This window comes from Populus euphratica, unplaced genomic scaffold (genome assembly GCF_000495115.2).
Source record: "Populus euphratica unplaced genomic scaffold, PopEup_1.0 scaffold15.1, whole genome shotgun sequence".
Lineage (NCBI taxonomy): Eukaryota > Viridiplantae > Streptophyta > Magnoliopsida > Malpighiales > Salicaceae > Populus > Populus euphratica.
In genome coordinates this window covers 1,218,951-1,235,901 of record NW_011499874.1, presented here as the reverse complement: position 1 = coordinate 1,235,901, position 16,951 = coordinate 1,218,951, and the positions used below count along the sequence as shown (strand labels likewise).

The following is a 16,951-nucleotide window of genomic DNA, read 5'->3' as shown; positions in this document are numbered from 1 at the left end:
AGGTGTTTCAGCAGGACACATCATTCCCCATTGTGAATTATGTAGCTGCCTTGGTTTTGCCAATTTCCCTGGTTAGAAAAACCAGAATTGAGTTGAAGAGGAGAAATGGTAACAGAAAAACAAAGTACTGACGCCATGATCCACGGAACAAACAGCTGTGGGGAGAGAGGTACAGTTTGCAAAAATCTACACAAGCCCAAATATCCCAAGCATCAAATATCCTGAAAAGTGATACCTTCACGCCCAATTGGAGAATTTAATCTTCTTAAATGTGACAGTGTAGAGGCATATGTCAATCTATTTAACACCTGTTTGCAATAAGCCATAAAATTGTTTTCAGTACAAGCAAACAGAAATCAAGTTATACATAATCCGATAGGATAGGAAAGGAGACAACAAGGAAATACACAAAATAAAAGTGAGAAAAACCTGAGACACTCCAGCTCTTGTTCCAGCTGCATTTGCTTGTCCCCAGTTCCCAGTGGCAAGTGAGTATTTAAGACCACTGGTAATGGTTTTTGCTTTAATGGCAAATTGTAGGTTAACATCCTTCCCATTATCAACACACTGTACCGTCCATGAGAAATGTAGGTCAGCACCATGGAAGAATTGAAGTAAATTGCAAACAAATGAAAGCAGGCTTTATAAGGAAAAAAACCTTTTGCACATAAGACCTGACATCCCTGGTCAACTTTCTGAATAACTGCATCCAAAAGAAAGCAAGGATGAGATAATATAACACATTAAAATTTCAAGACCCCACTAAAAAATCCACCAATACTTCCAACCATAAACAAACCATTCTAAACAAGCCCCCAAGTAAAGGACCAGCAAGGTCAAGCCGCTTGTTTCCATAATGATCCCTATCATCTTCTGCCCTCCGGCCAAGTGCACAAAGTAAAAGCCGGTGAATGATATACCTGAACAGAATTTGTTAGCCAATGCCATATCAACATATGCATTCGTAAGTATCCCACCAAAATAAAAAATCTTACCCGAAGTAATAAGCTTTTTTGGTCTCGCAGAATTCTCCAACACCAACATGAGGAAGCATTTCTTTTTGAAGAATCTCTTTGGCATACCTGTTAAGATGAATCTTTAAACATTATAAAATTTCTTAAGAATCATCTTGCCGCCCAAGTAAATTTGCTAACACATACTTAATCCTTTTTTCCCTAGTTACACCAACAGTTGCCCCACGCTTTCCAATGTAGTCAAGAGCAACCTGAATCAAACAACAGCACATGACATATCAACCATCAGCATTGCAAATAAAAAATGAGCAATGTTCTTGGCAACATGCGAGGTAGACTTGAACAGAATCGAGTAATCCAGTGCATGTACAGAGGATAACAAACTCTATAAATGCAGTACCATTATAATCCTAACTTTTTGTTACATAAACCATCACAGATGTACGTGGATAGAAAAAAGAAGAAGAAGAAGGTCATTTCAATGGTCGATAGAACATATGAACAAGGAACAGAGTGCCTATATGAGTGTTCGCAGAGGAAAATATGAATTTTTATTATTGGACATGATTAAATAATACTGAGAGAGAAGTGCGAAAAAAAGGACAGAAACGCCACATTAAATAATAGCTCAGTTTTCCAATAGGAAAACACACATTTTAACAGCAGAGGTTTAAGCAATACCATCAGACGTAAAGGATCACAATTCACTCGTGCTGATTAACATGGTCAGAACAAATATCACAGCACTTCCAGCTATGAACTACAACTACCTTACAGCATTGACTAAAATAAATAAATAAATGGTACCTGCTGATTTTGAATAACAAATGCCTCTTCCAGAGATGGCCGAAGCAACTCCATCATTTGAGTATCAGCAAAATCATAACATATGTGTTCCAAAATGTCTTTGTCAGCAACAAAACCCAAAGCACGAAAAACAATGATAATTGGAATTTCAGTTCGAATGTATGGAAGAGTAGCACGAATGTATTGCCCTGAAGAGCCCTGCAATAACATCAATAAACACAGTTAACAAGATCATGTGAAGACTGTAAACAACTGTCTATAAAGGAGAAATAATCTCAAGAACAACATATCCAAGCACAAGCAATTCCCTTACCCCTTTAGCACTAGTCCGAGAAAGCATCCGCACAAACATGGTACTGGGTGGCCGGTTCTGAGACTCTGCCATAGACCGAACTTCTCCTACATATGCATACTTGTTTGGCTGCCTCTTCTTGAACACATACACATGATTGGTGCTCATCTTCTCCTGAGCAATTAGAACCTTTTCACTACCATTGATAATGAAATACCCACCCTGATCATACGGACACTCGCCAAGCTCTGTCAAATCCTTTTCTGAATTCTGATATAATGTGCAATAACTTGATCGAAGCATAATAGGGACCTGATAAAACACAACAATGCAGTAAAGACCTGAGCTGCCAGCTCAATTCATCCACATACAAATAAATAATTCATTATACTCGCCTTTCCAATGAAAACTTTGGTGAAGTCTTGAGTTTCAGTGACTTCTTCACCATCATGACCTTTCTTTATAACCCTCTTTGTAACATCCACATACAAAGGAGCCGAGTATGTCAGGTTCCTCAACCTTGCAGCTTTGGGAAACAAAGTTGCAGTTTCTCCATCAGACTCTGTCATCATGGGCTTACTCAAGTATATCTGGCCAAAACTGATCTTGTAGATAGTCTGCAGTTAGAGCCCATGGTGTTAAGAGCCAACAAGAAAACAAGAAAGATATAAAATTATAGTTTTCTCAGCATCTAACCTAGTGAATATGAAAGCAAACATTCCTTTTCTTCTGTAGGATAAAAATATATTGATGAAAGAAAAGGTGAGGATCGCATATTGGAGAGTATGACACGTAAAAGAAACAAAATGAGAAAGCAAAACTCAAGCCAAGAGGACATTTTGATCCTGCCAAAACTAGCTAGGCAAACACTAAAATCCCCCAAAGAATTGTACCACGACAATGTAAGGAACAAAATCTTATCCCTTAATAAAAGCCTCGATGGAAAATAATCCTTCAAAATCCTAGCATTGCTTTACATTCAGATGCACCAAAAACTAACCACAAAAACAAAAATGTACAGAATCTTATAAGCTTTTCTCTTTCCAGCACCTGAAACTCCTACCAGGCAACCATCATTTTCCCTCCAAAAAGTAGATAATCTTAAGACCACACATCCCACAATTCTGGACCTAATTCCACAATTACATTCACTTAAAAATTCAACTAATTTGTTCACTGTATTATCACCAAATCCAAACTCATTTTTTCAAAGTCTATGATTCAATCATATAACTAATTTAACAAGAAAATCATGCTGCCACTTAAGAATCCACTCAACCACAAATAACGGAAATATGTTTTCCCGAAAGCTAATTAAGGAATACTCAACAATTAATCCAAGGTCAACAATTATATGGCTACGGCAATTGGAACTAAGCTCTGGAAATAATTCAAGTGCTACCTCTAAATGAAAAAAGAAAAAGAAAAGGCAAACTAAGACATCAGCTTGGTGGAGGAGGAGGGGCAATGAAAAATGATACTCTAATCTAAACTTTTCAGTCTCTTTTAGGTGTTCAAACAAATGAAAGATGGAAAGAATAGTCAAGACTCTTTTTACTAATTTCTAATAGCCCAAACTTCTTTAGTTAGCAGATTCTCCGCGCACAGTCTCCATCTACCAAAACAGTCTCTCAAAAACTTCAGTTAATTTTAAACCTTCCCATGTGTACCACCAAACAGAAATTGATGCTATCAAATGAAAATAAAAAAGTTTAGAGCAAAAGCATTTCTAGCATTTGTATCATACTTCTCTTTCAAAAGAAGAGAAGCTAAACAATCAAAGAATTAAAAAATATCAAGGCTTAGACCACACTGAACTGCTGGTTTTAGCAGCTTTTTTATGAATAACTCCACTATTCCACCATCAAAACTACATAAGTTAAATTAAAGCCTCTCCAGTAACAACCTAGAAACCCTAGGAACACAATTCAGTAAAAAAATGTTTAAAAAAATCGTAAAATTTCCATTTTTTTTCCACAACACAACACAAACAGAAATAAAAAAAATGCAAAATACCTCAGCAAAATCAGACTGGTGACCCGGATTGTGCTGGCTTTCAGGCCGAATCTCAATATCAGCGGACTCGTCAACGATTTCCTGCATCGTATTTTGAATAAACTCATCGAAAGAGTCGAGTTGTTGTCTCACCAAGCCTTTCTCTTCAAAATAAGCAGAAATGACGGCCCAGGCATCTTCCTGCGTGATCTCCTCATCAGCGTCTTCATCTTCTGGTTCCATATCTTCATTCATCGGCTGATGATCGTACTCGTCAAGGTCTTCCATAGGGATTCTGGTTCTTTGTTTCTGTTTCTGGTTTGAATTATTTTTTATTTATTTTTTTAATTTAAGTTTTTAGACTAACGGATTTGGATATGTATTTGTTCGTCCCGTGGAACCCTAGAGAGAAAATAAGAGAACAACTCCTCGAGTTTCCAAAGAGTGAAAACTGGCGGCTTTGGTGTGGTATTTATAGAGGAAGAGGCGAGGGCCTGACGAGCATTGTCGGGCCTAATGCTTTCACAATCCCTGTAGTATTCATTTTATATTTAAAGGTCCCTATGCAGGTTTTTTTTATCTTAATATAAACCACTTTTATGATCAATAGTTAATGTGATCCTGCAATTCCACGTAGCAATTTCCGAAATATATTTTTATTTAATTATATAAAAATTAAAATAGATCCTTGTAATAAAAGTAATGATTAAAATTCTAGATTTTTTTGTTTTGATAATAATGATTAAAATATATATTTTTGTTTTGTTTTGATAATAATATGTTTTTTATGTAACCAACATGATTTATTGAATAAAAATTAATAACAATTAAAATAAATATTTTAAAATATTTGAATTAAAAAGTAAAAATGTTTTTTATTTGGTAAAAACTTTAATATTTTATTTATATATTTATTTTGCCCAGAATTTTTTTTATTGTAAATATTGTTTTTAATTAAAAAAACAATCATAACCATATAATAAAGATTTAATTAGAAATTAAAAAAATCATGAATAAATTATTTAGAAGGATGCATGGTCCAAAATAAATACACGTTCGTGTAAGGACATTTTAAGCAATATTCTCAGCATGTTTTTTAAATATTGATTTGTTTTTATGTTTTAAAAATATTTTTTTTATTTTTTAAGTTAATATAGTTTTTATATTTTTATATTATTTTGATGTATTAATATCTGAAACAATTTTTAAAAAATAAAATAAAAATTTATTTTAATAAATTTTTAAATAAAATATTTTAAAAATTAATCACCATCATATTTTTAAATATTTTCTAAACTTGTAAGATAAATGACTTTATTTAAAAAAAATATATATAAATATAACAGTGCATCTTCTAATACAGATCCTAACCACCTCTGTATTGCCAAAAGGTCAGAATTTGATTTTTGATACTTTAGAGAACTCCTTTTTAATTTTTCAATTTTACCCAGAAAACATGCTATGAACTCCTTGAACTTATTTATAACCTATAAACATCCTCTAATTGATTAAAAAAATTCAAAATTAAAATAAAAGAAACACTAGTCAATCCAAGATTTACCTTTCTCCAGTAAAATAAAGCATTCAAACACTCTTCATGGAACATTTCTCTGCAATACAAACTCATTAACAATAATATTGATCTTTTTAGCGGCTAAAATATGCTTGACTGACATTTTTCTTGGCTAAAAATATAAGAAACAAAATAAAGTTTATTATCAAACATGACATCCATAAATTTTAAGGGTGAGTTAATGTGTTAGCCGAAACTTAGGGATGAGAATGAATATTTTTTGCCCCAGTACAACATTGTTTTTATTTTCTATATATTTATTTTATTCCTTGTTTTTAAAATTTATTTCTAGACTAATTTAAGATTATTTTTTTAACAAAATACATTCTCAACTTGATATCAAAATATTTGTTGGCCCTTTGTATCAGCTAGAGAGTATGCAAAGTGAAAAAATCTTAGCATATAAAGGTATATTAATATGACTTAAAAACATGCAAGTAAAAAGAAATAAAGTAGATAATCAAAATAAATAAAAAACAATATAGAATGGAAAGTGTCTTCCACGATATCCACAATACAGTGCGTGAATAAACCACAACAAAACGATTTTCTATTTTGTTTTTATTTTTATTACTACTGTAATTGTATTAAAAATTGACATTTGTGCTTGCAGATGGCATTTTTAGCTGATTAGCATTTTGATCCTTGAAATTTCTTAAGAAATTTACTTTGGTTCTTTTATTTTACTTTTCTTATAAATGAGTTCTTGATAGAAAGTTTTTGTCATCATTTTTTAGTAAATACAATTTTGTCTCTGAATTAAAATTATTTTTCTATCAAGTCTTTAAATGTCCAATCATAAAATCTATAAAAACTATAATGAAACAATTTAAATAGGTTTATGCTCATGATGAAAATTAAGAGGATTTAAATAAATACACATTGTTTTTTTTTTTTAAAAAAAAACTTTTGTTCTTAATGAGATGGTCCTAGTTTTATCTTTTATTTTTATGATTTTACCTAATATATATATCTAAAAAAATTCTCATAATAGATTTATATATTAGGATAAAAAGATTATTGAGAAACAATTCAATATAACTTGCAATAAAAGTAAAAATAAAAATAAAAACACTTCAATAACCTAACAACAATAAAGTTTTGTTTTCTATAATATCATAAATATATAATAAGATTTTTTTGTTTTGTTTTTAAGGTTAGAATTAGAAAAATATTTTTTTTACATAACTAAAATAAAAGATCTTCACAATAAATATTACTTTACCAAGTACTAAAAGAACTAGGGTATGCACTATCATATAAATAATAATGTAGTTTTTTACATTTCGATTATCAAACTTTTTTAATTATAATATTTTACCCACAGTATTCAGAGTTTTGTGTAATACTTATGTACACTTGCTTTCACCATTGGTAGTATAATAGCAAAAAACATCAAAACTAAAAGCAAAATCCCTATAGCCACTCACATATTTTTCTATTCATCACTGTAAGGTAATGGTCATTTTTTCCTCCCTAACAAAAATTGCTTGCTTTTGAATTGGTGGAGTTGGAGGTATTTTGATATTTTTATATAGCAAATATGTTATTATTAGTTTTATAGGAATATTTTTGTCTATTTAGTATTTTAATAAATAATAAAATAATCAAAATATCTCTAGGAGTAAAAAAAATCATTAGTGTTAGGTGGGGTTATTTAAATATTTTTCTTTTTTCATATATGGTAGAATTGCATAAGTATCCCTAGATTGAAAAAAATTAATTCATTGGGTTAGATGGAGGATGTTAACATCTTTTATGTTTTTTTTTAATTATTGATTTAATCGAGGATGGTAGTGTAATTTAATATTAAAATAATATTTTTTTTATTTATAAAAATTATTGTTATTTATTGTCTATATACCATTGTGTATTGTGAATGATGTTGGATGTTAATAGTAAAAAAATAGTTTTTTATCATATTATTTTATTTTTTATTATCTTTTTTTTTTATTACGAACACGTGTTGTCTAAATATAACCAAATTATTGTCAATGATTCATTTTTTTTTTTACTTTCATTTCTCTCTTCTACTTCAATAAATATATTATAAATTTTATTGTTATTGGTATTTCAGATTTAATTATTTTAGTTTTGTTTTTTATATTTTTTTTTGTTAAAAATCTAGTCTTTTCAGTTTAACATTTAGTTTTTAATTTATATATATATATATATAATATTTTTTTAATTTACGCATGTTACTTAGACTTTCTTTTTTAGGAGCCCATTTAATGCTGGAGTGATGCACTATTGACATTTTTAATTTTTTTTTTTTACCGTCTCCATTTGTTTTTTTTCCTTTTTTGTTCTTCAAATTTCTGCAACCTTTTATATATGATCTTGGAGCAAGATCTTTCACTCTATGCTTGTAGAAAACGGCCATGTCTTAGTTGATATCAACCACATCAATATTTAACAGGTTTAGATGTTTTGGTTTTTATGTTTTTAAAATATTTTTAAAAAAATTAAATTTTATTTATTTATTTTAAATTAATATATTTTTAGTATTTTCAAATAATTTTAATATATAATATCAAAATAAAAAATATATTTTACATACAAAAAATTATTTAAAAAACAACTTTAACTACAACCACACTATAAAAAATAAGTAAATAAAAGAAATTCCGAGGTTAACTCAAGTAGATAAAATAAAATATTTAACAGTTTTGACATTTCTCAAATAATAAAACGTTTCCCCACCCCCGAAATTGCACATGAATAACACAGTAGCAGTTCCATGGCGAACTTTTATGGAGATTAAACAACACCATAAGCATCCACATTCTCCAGCTTATAATTTACTTCTCCAAGCAGGACCCCGTCTCAAACTTCTTCACCAAGTCCACGCCCATGTAATAGTCTCAGGCTATGGTTGCAGCCGATTCCTTCTTACTAAGCTTCTCAATTTAGCTTGCGCTGCTGGCTCCATAAGCTACACGCGTCAAATCTTTCTCATTGTCCCATATCCAGATTCTTTTCTCTTCACTTCCCTTATCAGATCCACCTCCAAATTCCACAACTTCTCTGTTTATTCCCTTTACTTCTATACCCGCATGGTCCTTTCCAATGTTGCTCCTTCAAATTATACTCTTACGAGCGTGATTAAATCTTGTGCTGATTTAGTGGCTCTGAGACATGGGAGGATTGTTCATGGTCATGTTTTGATAAATGGGTTTGGATCGGATGTGTATGTTCAAACTGCTTTGGTGTCTTTTTATGGAAAGTGTGGTGATTTGTGTAATGCGAGGAAGGTGTTTGACAAAATGCGTGACAGGAGTGTTGTGACTTGGAATTCGATGATTTCGAGGTATGAGCAAAATGGGTTTGCTAAAGAGGCAATTAGGTTGTTTGACCGAATGCAGGAAATGGGTGTTGAACCGAATTCGGCCACGTTTGCGAGTGTTTTATCCGCTTGTGCTCATTTGGGTGCTTTTGTTTTAGGGTGTTGGGTGCATGAGTATGCTGTTGGGAATGGTTTGGAGTTGAATGTAGTGCTTGGCACTTCGTTGATTAATATGTATACAAGTTGTGGGAATGTGAGTAAAGCGAGGGAGGTTTTTGATTCGATGAAGGAAAGGAATGTGGTGGCCTGGACGGCAATGATTTCTGGGTATGGAACAAATGGTTATGGTAGCCAAGCAGTCGAGTTGTTTCATGCAATGAGAAGAAATGGATTGCTTCCTAATAGTATCACATTTGTTGCTGTTTTGTCAGCATGCGCTCATGCGGGGTTAGTGAATGAAGGGCGCCGGGTGTTTGAAAGCATGCGAGAAGAGTATCGTTTGGTGCCTGAAGTGGAGCGTCATGTTTGCTTGGTGGATATGCTTGGTCGTGCTGGTCTTCTCGATGAAGCATACAATTTTATCAAAGAAATTCATGAAGAGCCAGAACCTGCTATTTGGAGAGCGATGCTTGGAGCTTGCAAGATGCATAAGAATTTTGGCCTTGGAGCTCAAGTTGCTGAGCATCTCTTAGCGTCTGAACCAGAAAATCCAGCTCATTATGTGATCCTCTCAAATATACATGCCCTGGCAGGCAGAATGGACCAAGTTGAAATGGTTAGAGACAATATGATTCGAAAATGCTTAAAGAAACAAGTTGGCTATAGTACAATAGAATTGGATCGTAAGACTTATTTGTTTAGCATGGGGGACAAGTCTCACACTGAGACAAATGAAATTTATCATTACCTAGATCAGTTAACGCGGAAGTGTAGAGAAGCTGGTTATGTGGCAGTATCCAATTCAGTTATGCATGAATTGGAAGAGGAGGAGAGAGAATATGCACTAGGATACCATAGTGAGAAGCTTGCGATAGCATTTGGGCTGTTGAAAACCAGCCGTGGGACTGTTATTAGGATTGTGAAGAACCTTCGAATGTGTGAAGATTGCCATTCTGCCATTAAATATATTTCAATTATCTCCAATAGAGAGATTATTGTTCGTGATAAGCTGCGCTTCCACCACTTCAAGAATGGCTCATGTTCTTGTCTGGATTATTGGTGAAGACTCCTTTTTGCATCTTTGAACCAGTACGAAACAAATATCATCTAGTTGTGCTTCGATGTATCACCCAAAAATAGACTTGGAGACGCATCAACATTTAACTGGTCAATGGGAGTCCCATGTTGTGGTTGAGAAAAGCACATGAAGGGCATCGATTGCTCATTTTTCAGCCTGGATCCTCTTGATTAAGACATGAATCATTGTAGACGTGGGGGATGAAGGGATCATCACCAAATTCATTTGCACAATAGCTGCCTTACTTCCTGAAATGTTGTCATTAAGCTATTACTATTTGGATCACCCCGCAAGAATCTACAAATCGTTCAGTGTTCCTTGACAAATACAAAGCCACACTGGCTGCAGAAAAACAGTGCTTTTCTTTATGTGGTTAGTGATCTAAGGCATTGCATAAGTAGCGAATACAAGAGTAATAAGAAAAAGAACAAGAAGACGAACCATCAATTGTTCATTTAGCTTTAGAAGCGTGATCTTGTAAGATTATCACATATGTTAAACTCTGATGAATTCAATATCTTTTTAAGAAAATCAGTTGGTACAATTCTCAAAGGTAACAAATGTGAAATGATTTGCCTGGATATCTGCAGCATTTGGCAGAACAGTGTTCTGCAGCGTATTCTTTTCAGCGAAGAGGACTGGTTGCATGATGCGCCTGCAAGAAGACATCCGCCGCAAGCAATTCTCTAATCATAAACATAAACAATGAAATAGAAATCATAATGTTTTTGATCTTACAACTTCATAATCATAATGTTTACCATCGAAGTTTTTCACACCCCTTCAAATTCAACTCTTAACAGCCAAAGAGCTGAGCTAAATTTATTTCTTCCTGGCCTACATTTTCACTTAGAAAAAGAAAATTCTCATCGACAATAAAAATATTTTGCATAAAAACATCATTTTTTTTCTTCTGTTGGTTGCGGGCAACTTGGAGTCTGGAGAACCAATCAGTCGTAAGAATTTCATGCCGCGCAAGCTGCTTTGACCTTGTTCCAAAGGAAATTCAAAAAAGCAGTGACACCATCACTATAAAATCATTTACACACCAATCCAAATTTTATTTTATTATTTAAAGTTTTGCCGTCTTCGCAACCCACAATACATTATTGTTTTTTGAGATTATGTATTTGACTGAAAATCACCAAGAACACGTTGATATCATACAAAATTACAAAAATAGGAGGAATGCCTTGCTATGCCTATTCATTTCTCTTGCTCAATGAATTGGCTGCAATCAATTCCTTTACCAGAAAATGCCTCCACAAGCTTTGAGAAGAGCTTTCCTAGCATGATTTTGAACCCTGTAGAAGCACCGTTTTGACTTTCATGCCGAGTCTTTCCACTGTCAGGTGCATACGCCACCGGAGCTCCTTCCAGATATGATTTACAAGACGATAGAATATTCTGGGAACGTTCACGTAAGTGCTCCTCCACGAGGGCCTCGAAATGCTGTAACAGGACATTGACACAATTAATCCTGATAGTAAACAGCATTCTTTTACCGTGTTTCTACAGTATTCATAGGAGGGAAAAGGGAAAGTTTGAGGAAATAACAGGACATGGAAGTCCAAAATCCCGTAAATCTAATAATAAATAGTTTTAAAGGAGAATTTTCTTGTAAACATAATATGGACACTCGATCATCATGATATACAGTACTTGAAAACGCATTTATTGTTGAAATTGTTAACTCCACCCTGCGATGTTGGAAATGAAAGTGCCTTTTCCAGGACCATGCCAAATTCATCTATGGGATCTAAGCACCCCCATAATATTAGACTAATCCAAAAGTGATGAGTAGTAGTCAACAAAGCAGCAGTTGGCTTTCTAACGATATAATGATTATATCTCAAAGATAACTATCATCATAGTCATTACTAACATTGATGCAGCAGTGGAGTACTTATGATACCAGAAATGTGTACTTTACCTTTGGTGGTTGGCGAATAAGGTAAAGCATGGACTTCCATGTCATAAGGAATGCCTTTTCATTATAGCTTATAGAGTTTTTCTCTCCCTCTGCTCTTCCTATCTGCTTATCATACCCAGCTTCGTTGAAGTATGGTTTTTCATTAAGCACAAGGGCCTGGAGGGAGAGAAGAACTTGGAGAATACTGGAGCTTTCTGGATTCCATACTTCAGAGCCTGAGCCTGTCCATGTGTTGAGGAGACTGAGACAGATTTTTCCAGACTCATACAAATTCGGATTGACTCGAAGTCCACCAGAGCGATAATGCACCGACTGCACGAGAGATTAAATTGACCAAAGGTAAGTTTCTTGTAAAAAATGAATACATCCTCATTCATACGAGTAGATATACAGTTAAAAGAAAAAAAAAATACAGAATTCTAAATTGGATGCCCTAATTGAAAAATAAAATAAAATCATGTCCCTTTGAACAATAGCACTACATAGTCAAATTAACCCTTCGGTAGAAGGGAAAACAACTTATATAGACCATGCTGTCTTTGAATCCTGCCTGATTTGCAGCCATTTACTCAAGCAGCTCTAGGGCGTAAAAGCTTTGGAACTTCAGATTAACTTACAGGTGGTTCCCGAGGATAGTCCGGTGGAAGAAATATATCGAAAAAGAACAGCCCATCATGATATGGAGTTCCATTTGAACCAACAATGGCTGCCCGAAGGAGATCCATTCTATCCTCATAGACGCGGACATAGATTGACTCTGTTCAAGTAACCAAAGGTCTTAGAAATGATGAAAAAGTTGAACAACGAACCTCTTCACAAAATAACAATCAAAAGTGAAGTACAGAATTAGATAAAAAGCATACCAGGAAGATTGCTTTCTAGAATACTCCATTCCTGTTGAACTTTCTTCAACCAACCTCTTTTCACCTGTGTAGAGAAAAAACAGAAAGCATATGGTTGATTATTCCTGTTGACCACTAAGTTTACGGGAAAATGAAGTCAAGTTTCTGACCTGAGACAATGCCAGTGCATTGCCTTCACCATCAAGAAAGCGGTGGTCAGAGCAATCAACAACCATATCAAATCGTTTGAACTGTTCTGAACTATTGCTGGCAGATGAAGATTGATGTTCTTTTCCTTCCTGATCATCATTGGCTTCTGGCTTTAAACTTGTCCCTTCAAATCTCAGGATGTCACCTGCTACTGAAGGTTGAAACTCCATAAACAGATCACAAGTTTCCAGCTTTTCTTTCTCCTCAGGTGTCTTGGATCGATTTCCATCTTCAGAAATAGAATCAGATGCTATTGGGCCAGACACTGATGTGGAACCAAAGGATCCAAATATACCTTCTGTAATCCTTGAGAAAAATCCCAGAGTGAATTCAGGACGGGAAAAGGAACTAGACTCCCGTGGGCACTTAGCATTCTCATTGCCAGAGCTAATGGAATTTAGCGAGTCCTGAGAATGTAACTATTCTTCAGCTCAAATTTTCATAGGAGATGAAAATGCACATGATACAACAAGCTCTATCAAACAACCAAAACATTTAATTTAGAGCCTACTTATGTTTCATTGATTTCTTTTCCCATCAGTTTATTAAGCAATCAAAATGGGCATTAAGCTGAGTGAGTTTTTAGTAGTACAGAATACTTTTGTGCTATTCAGCAGATTAATCCTAGATGTCTCTATACTTCAAAACTCAACAGATCATTCACCAGAATTGTAACAGCTGAAACATGTCGCAAAACTGAAATCCTGGATTTGACAGAAGCCATTTCAGAAGTCCATATAGCTCCAGACTCGACATGCAAGTTGCTTCCTTAAAATTCATTTCAGAGTGTTATCACCCATATAAAACTCCCAAAACTGGAGAGCAACTCTATTTTCTTGCTACAAGATGGGGGGGGGGGGGGGGGGGGGGGGGGGGGAGGAAGAAAACACCATGAATGAAAAGCGGGGGGGGGGGGGGTTGTTGAATTTACCTTTCCTTTCAGGATCGAAAATTGTTCTTCATGATCAACCGTCTCTTTAATCACTTCCTCTTCACGTTGTTCATGTTGCATGATTGTTTCGGCAGAAACTTCACATCTATCAATTCGAAAAATGTGATTAGGTGAAACCTGTAACAATGCCCAACATGGTATTTAAGATTGATGCTTCAATTAATCTCCTCAGCAATGAATGAAGAACAAAAGGCAGAGAGTTACTAAAAATCTGCTTTCAGAAGATGAATTATGCCCTACATTCTAAGTAACTAGAATATGTAACTGGTCTTTGAAACTGAGATTATCCTAACACAAATTTAAATCCTGCTGATATATGTCAAAAGGAAAAGCAAAAGAAATTCAAAATACTGATCCCAAAACTAGACCTGAATACAAAAGTGTTCGATAAATTTCTTTCCTTTTTTTAAGTCAAACCATAATGTGAACATCACTAGGAGCAGGGTGGGGTGAACTAACCCAGGTAACCTGCTGGCTCTATTTTTATGGCTCATCTAGGATTCTGCCGAAAGCTCAATAATGGTCTCCTCTCTAAAAGAACAAGACAATTTCCTATAAGTAGCAGTGCAAAGTCCAAACAACTCCTAGTCCAGTGGCTGCCGGGTGGGTTGCAGATTTACGACATGAGCAGCAAGATCTGTAATGAGTAACGAGGAGAAGGAAATATGCATGTTCTAGATAGTAATAACCAAACTAACTAGGGCATACATTGCCAGTTGCACTCTGGTTTTTTCATAAAAAATTCAGAATTAGCCTTTGGATCTTGTGCAACTTCCATTCTATCACCCCTTGTTCTGTAACACAAAGCACAACTGACAACTGATGATAGAGAAATGAAGTGAACTACACCTTCTACATGTGTCCAAGACAGTGCAAACTCATCATGGACTCTCAAATGCCTACTAAAACTAGAAAATGGTAAATCAATTAACAAAGTAATAATATTATTTCAGATGAAGAATGAAAATGGCTAGAGCTCGCACCTTGGTTTTGAGACTAGAAGCCCATGTCACCTCAACATCACCATCTTCAAAACCTGTCACACATCCGATACTGGACAAGTAATCAACCTGATCTTTACCATGGTCACTGCCTTCAAGAGCAGCATCCGCACCCATTCCAGAGTCTCTGTTCAAGTGATCTTTATTAGCTTGATCCAAATTTTTAAATACAATATCCCCATAAGAGAAGGAGTATTCAGGGTGTTCAACCAGTTCATAAGCACTAACAGTTTCCTCAATCTGGTCACTTCCTACAATGTCGGCCTGGTTCCCTCCAAAGGATTTCCATTTCACCTTAACAACCTGTTCCTTTGCATCCACGCAATTCACAAAACCCCATTTTTGGTTGCCTGAAACATATGGATCATCACAAGCACCCTTGTCTAGTACGAATTGCCCAGGCCAGAAATCATGAGCGTTGACAATGTTTACGGGGAGCAGAGACTTTGAATCCAATCCCTGCGAGCAACTACCGTCCTGCCACACAACATTAACAATGGTTTTTGTCTTCACAATAACAAAAATATCCTGAAAAACTGGAGAGGGGTCCAATCCCGTAAACCCCTGGCCCCTCGTCCTGTCCTTTTCGATGATCTCAATGATAGATGCATCAAAAAGTGTCCGCTCCTTCCCACCCGTACAATCAGCCAAAGGAAGCAAACACCAGTCACCAAGTTGCCAATTTTCATGCAAAAAGCATGTCAACAAATTGAGTTTTTTTGCATCCTGCAAACGCTGAGGAGCAGGCAAACTCAAATCACTATCAACAAGAGCACAGGCAAGCCAATCTACATACACCAAACCTGCTTTTACAGCAGAAACAGTCCCTACATCCTGATTTTCATTCCAAGCTCCACATAACCATGTAGCTGATTTAGACAGCGCTGGGAGCCTGATCTGCACTCTCTGTCCTGGATAATAAGGATGCATCGAATCTTCAAGTATGTTGGGGGAAATTGGGGAGAGCTTTTCTTGATCCACTGCAGTGACCTCACAAGATGTCCCATCATCAAAAATGACACTGACAGATTCAATAACTTCATCAACCCTTCCTATCCAGGGTCCGTGAACCACATAATCCCCCACTGAAATGGAACGAATCTTCAAAAGCTTCTTTGAATCAACATCTTTTATGATTCTTCCATGACTACTTTCCAAGTTGACGAGCATATTGACATTTACAACTCTGCCCATCTGTCCAGATGGATCGGTCGCAGAACAAACAACGTCTCCATGTATGAAGCCCCTCTCAAATGAGAGGAAATCATCAATCTTCCCTATGCTTTCCTCCAGACTAGAGAGAATGCTGCTTGCCCTCCCGCAATACAGAAAATCAAGTTCTTCTATGTCCTCACTGCTACTGTAATTTCCACTGAAACTTTCCCAATCAGAGTCATTAGGAAGCATATCCATCGCGTACACCGATATAAATAAACTTCAGCTCTGAGACAAGAACAACATGATGATTTAAGGTAATAATAATCCAAAAATGCAAATTTAACAATTAAATTGAAAAAAGAGAGACATGAGTAGTGAGGAAGAAGAGAGAAGTACCGTTCAATTAACACTTTTTTCAAGCAACTGTCCAAGAGCAGCGCCTGTAATGCTACGATAAACACACTGGCAGTGGATAACCAAATGGTTGTGTGCCAGAGGATCAAACTACAGGTGGAAATAATGTGGAATGGGTTGAACAGTTATGTATTTTCTCAATCAATGCTGAGGATCAATATAGATATCCCAACAAGATATCCTAACCTTTAAAGGCAGAGATGACGTTCGAAACACCAAAAATTTTCCTTAATGGGATAACAGGAAGAAGTTCCTAATGCCAAAGGAGATTTCCCTA

At 35.1% G+C, this 16,951-nt stretch overlaps 3 protein-coding genes across 5 annotated transcripts in view; 1 reads left to right on the top strand and 2 right to left on the bottom strand.

The window, feature by feature from the left end:
* The window catches only part of NRPB2 (DNA-directed RNA polymerase family protein), a 9,417-nt gene extending 4,897 nt beyond the window's left edge, over nt 1-4,520 (bottom strand). The window contains exons 1-11 of the mRNA XM_011029533.1: nt 4,090-4,520; nt 2,469-2,690; nt 2,095-2,385; nt 1,782-1,979; nt 1,161-1,225; nt 996-1,082; nt 800-920; nt 659-703; nt 430-567; nt 236-308; nt 16-68 (exon numbers count right to left, since the gene is read on the bottom strand). Coding sequence (XP_011027835.1) covers nt 16-68; nt 236-308; nt 430-567; nt 659-703; nt 800-920; nt 996-1,082; nt 1,161-1,225; nt 1,782-1,979; nt 2,095-2,385; nt 2,469-2,690; nt 4,090-4,356 — 1,560 coding nt within the window. The 5' untranslated portion in view covers nt 4,357-4,520. The remainder of the gene's footprint in view (nt 1-15; nt 69-235; nt 309-429; nt 568-658; nt 704-799; nt 921-995; nt 1,083-1,160; nt 1,226-1,781; nt 1,980-2,094; nt 2,386-2,468; nt 2,691-4,089) is intronic.
* Nucleotides 4,521-8,315: 3,795 nt separating this feature from the next.
* LOC105128035 (pentatricopeptide repeat-containing protein At2g33760-like) lies at nt 8,316-10,704 on the top strand. The gene has a single exon (XM_011029532.1). The coding sequence runs from the start codon at nt 8,359-8,361 to the stop codon at nt 10,147-10,149; it is 1,791 nt and encodes a 596-aa protein (XP_011027834.1). The 5' UTR covers nt 8,316-8,358; the 3' UTR covers nt 10,150-10,704.
* Nucleotides 10,705-11,196: 492 nt separating this feature from the next.
* LOC105128033 (probable ubiquitin-conjugating enzyme E2 24) lies at nt 11,197-16,944 on the bottom strand. Of its 3 annotated transcripts, XM_011029531.1 has the most exons (9): nt 16,722-16,944; nt 16,657-16,670; nt 15,085-16,545; nt 14,081-14,218; nt 13,110-13,556; nt 12,961-13,024; nt 12,715-12,854; nt 12,098-12,409; nt 11,197-11,616 (listed from the first exon to the last, which is right to left on the bottom strand). In XM_011029531.1, exons 3-9 carry the CDS (start codon nt 16,513-16,515, stop codon nt 11,371-11,373), a joined length of 2,778 nt encoding a protein of 925 aa, XP_011027833.1. In that variant the 5' UTR covers nt 16,516-16,545; nt 16,657-16,670; nt 16,722-16,944; the 3' UTR covers nt 11,197-11,370. The 3 variants fall into 3 exon arrangements, with proteins under 3 accessions (XP_011027833.1, XP_011027831.1, XP_011027832.1); XM_011029529.1 differs by having other exon boundaries at nt 16,657-16,944; XM_011029530.1 differs by having other exon boundaries at nt 15,085-16,518; nt 16,657-16,944.
* Between the last annotated feature and the right edge of the window lie 7 nt (nt 16,945-16,951).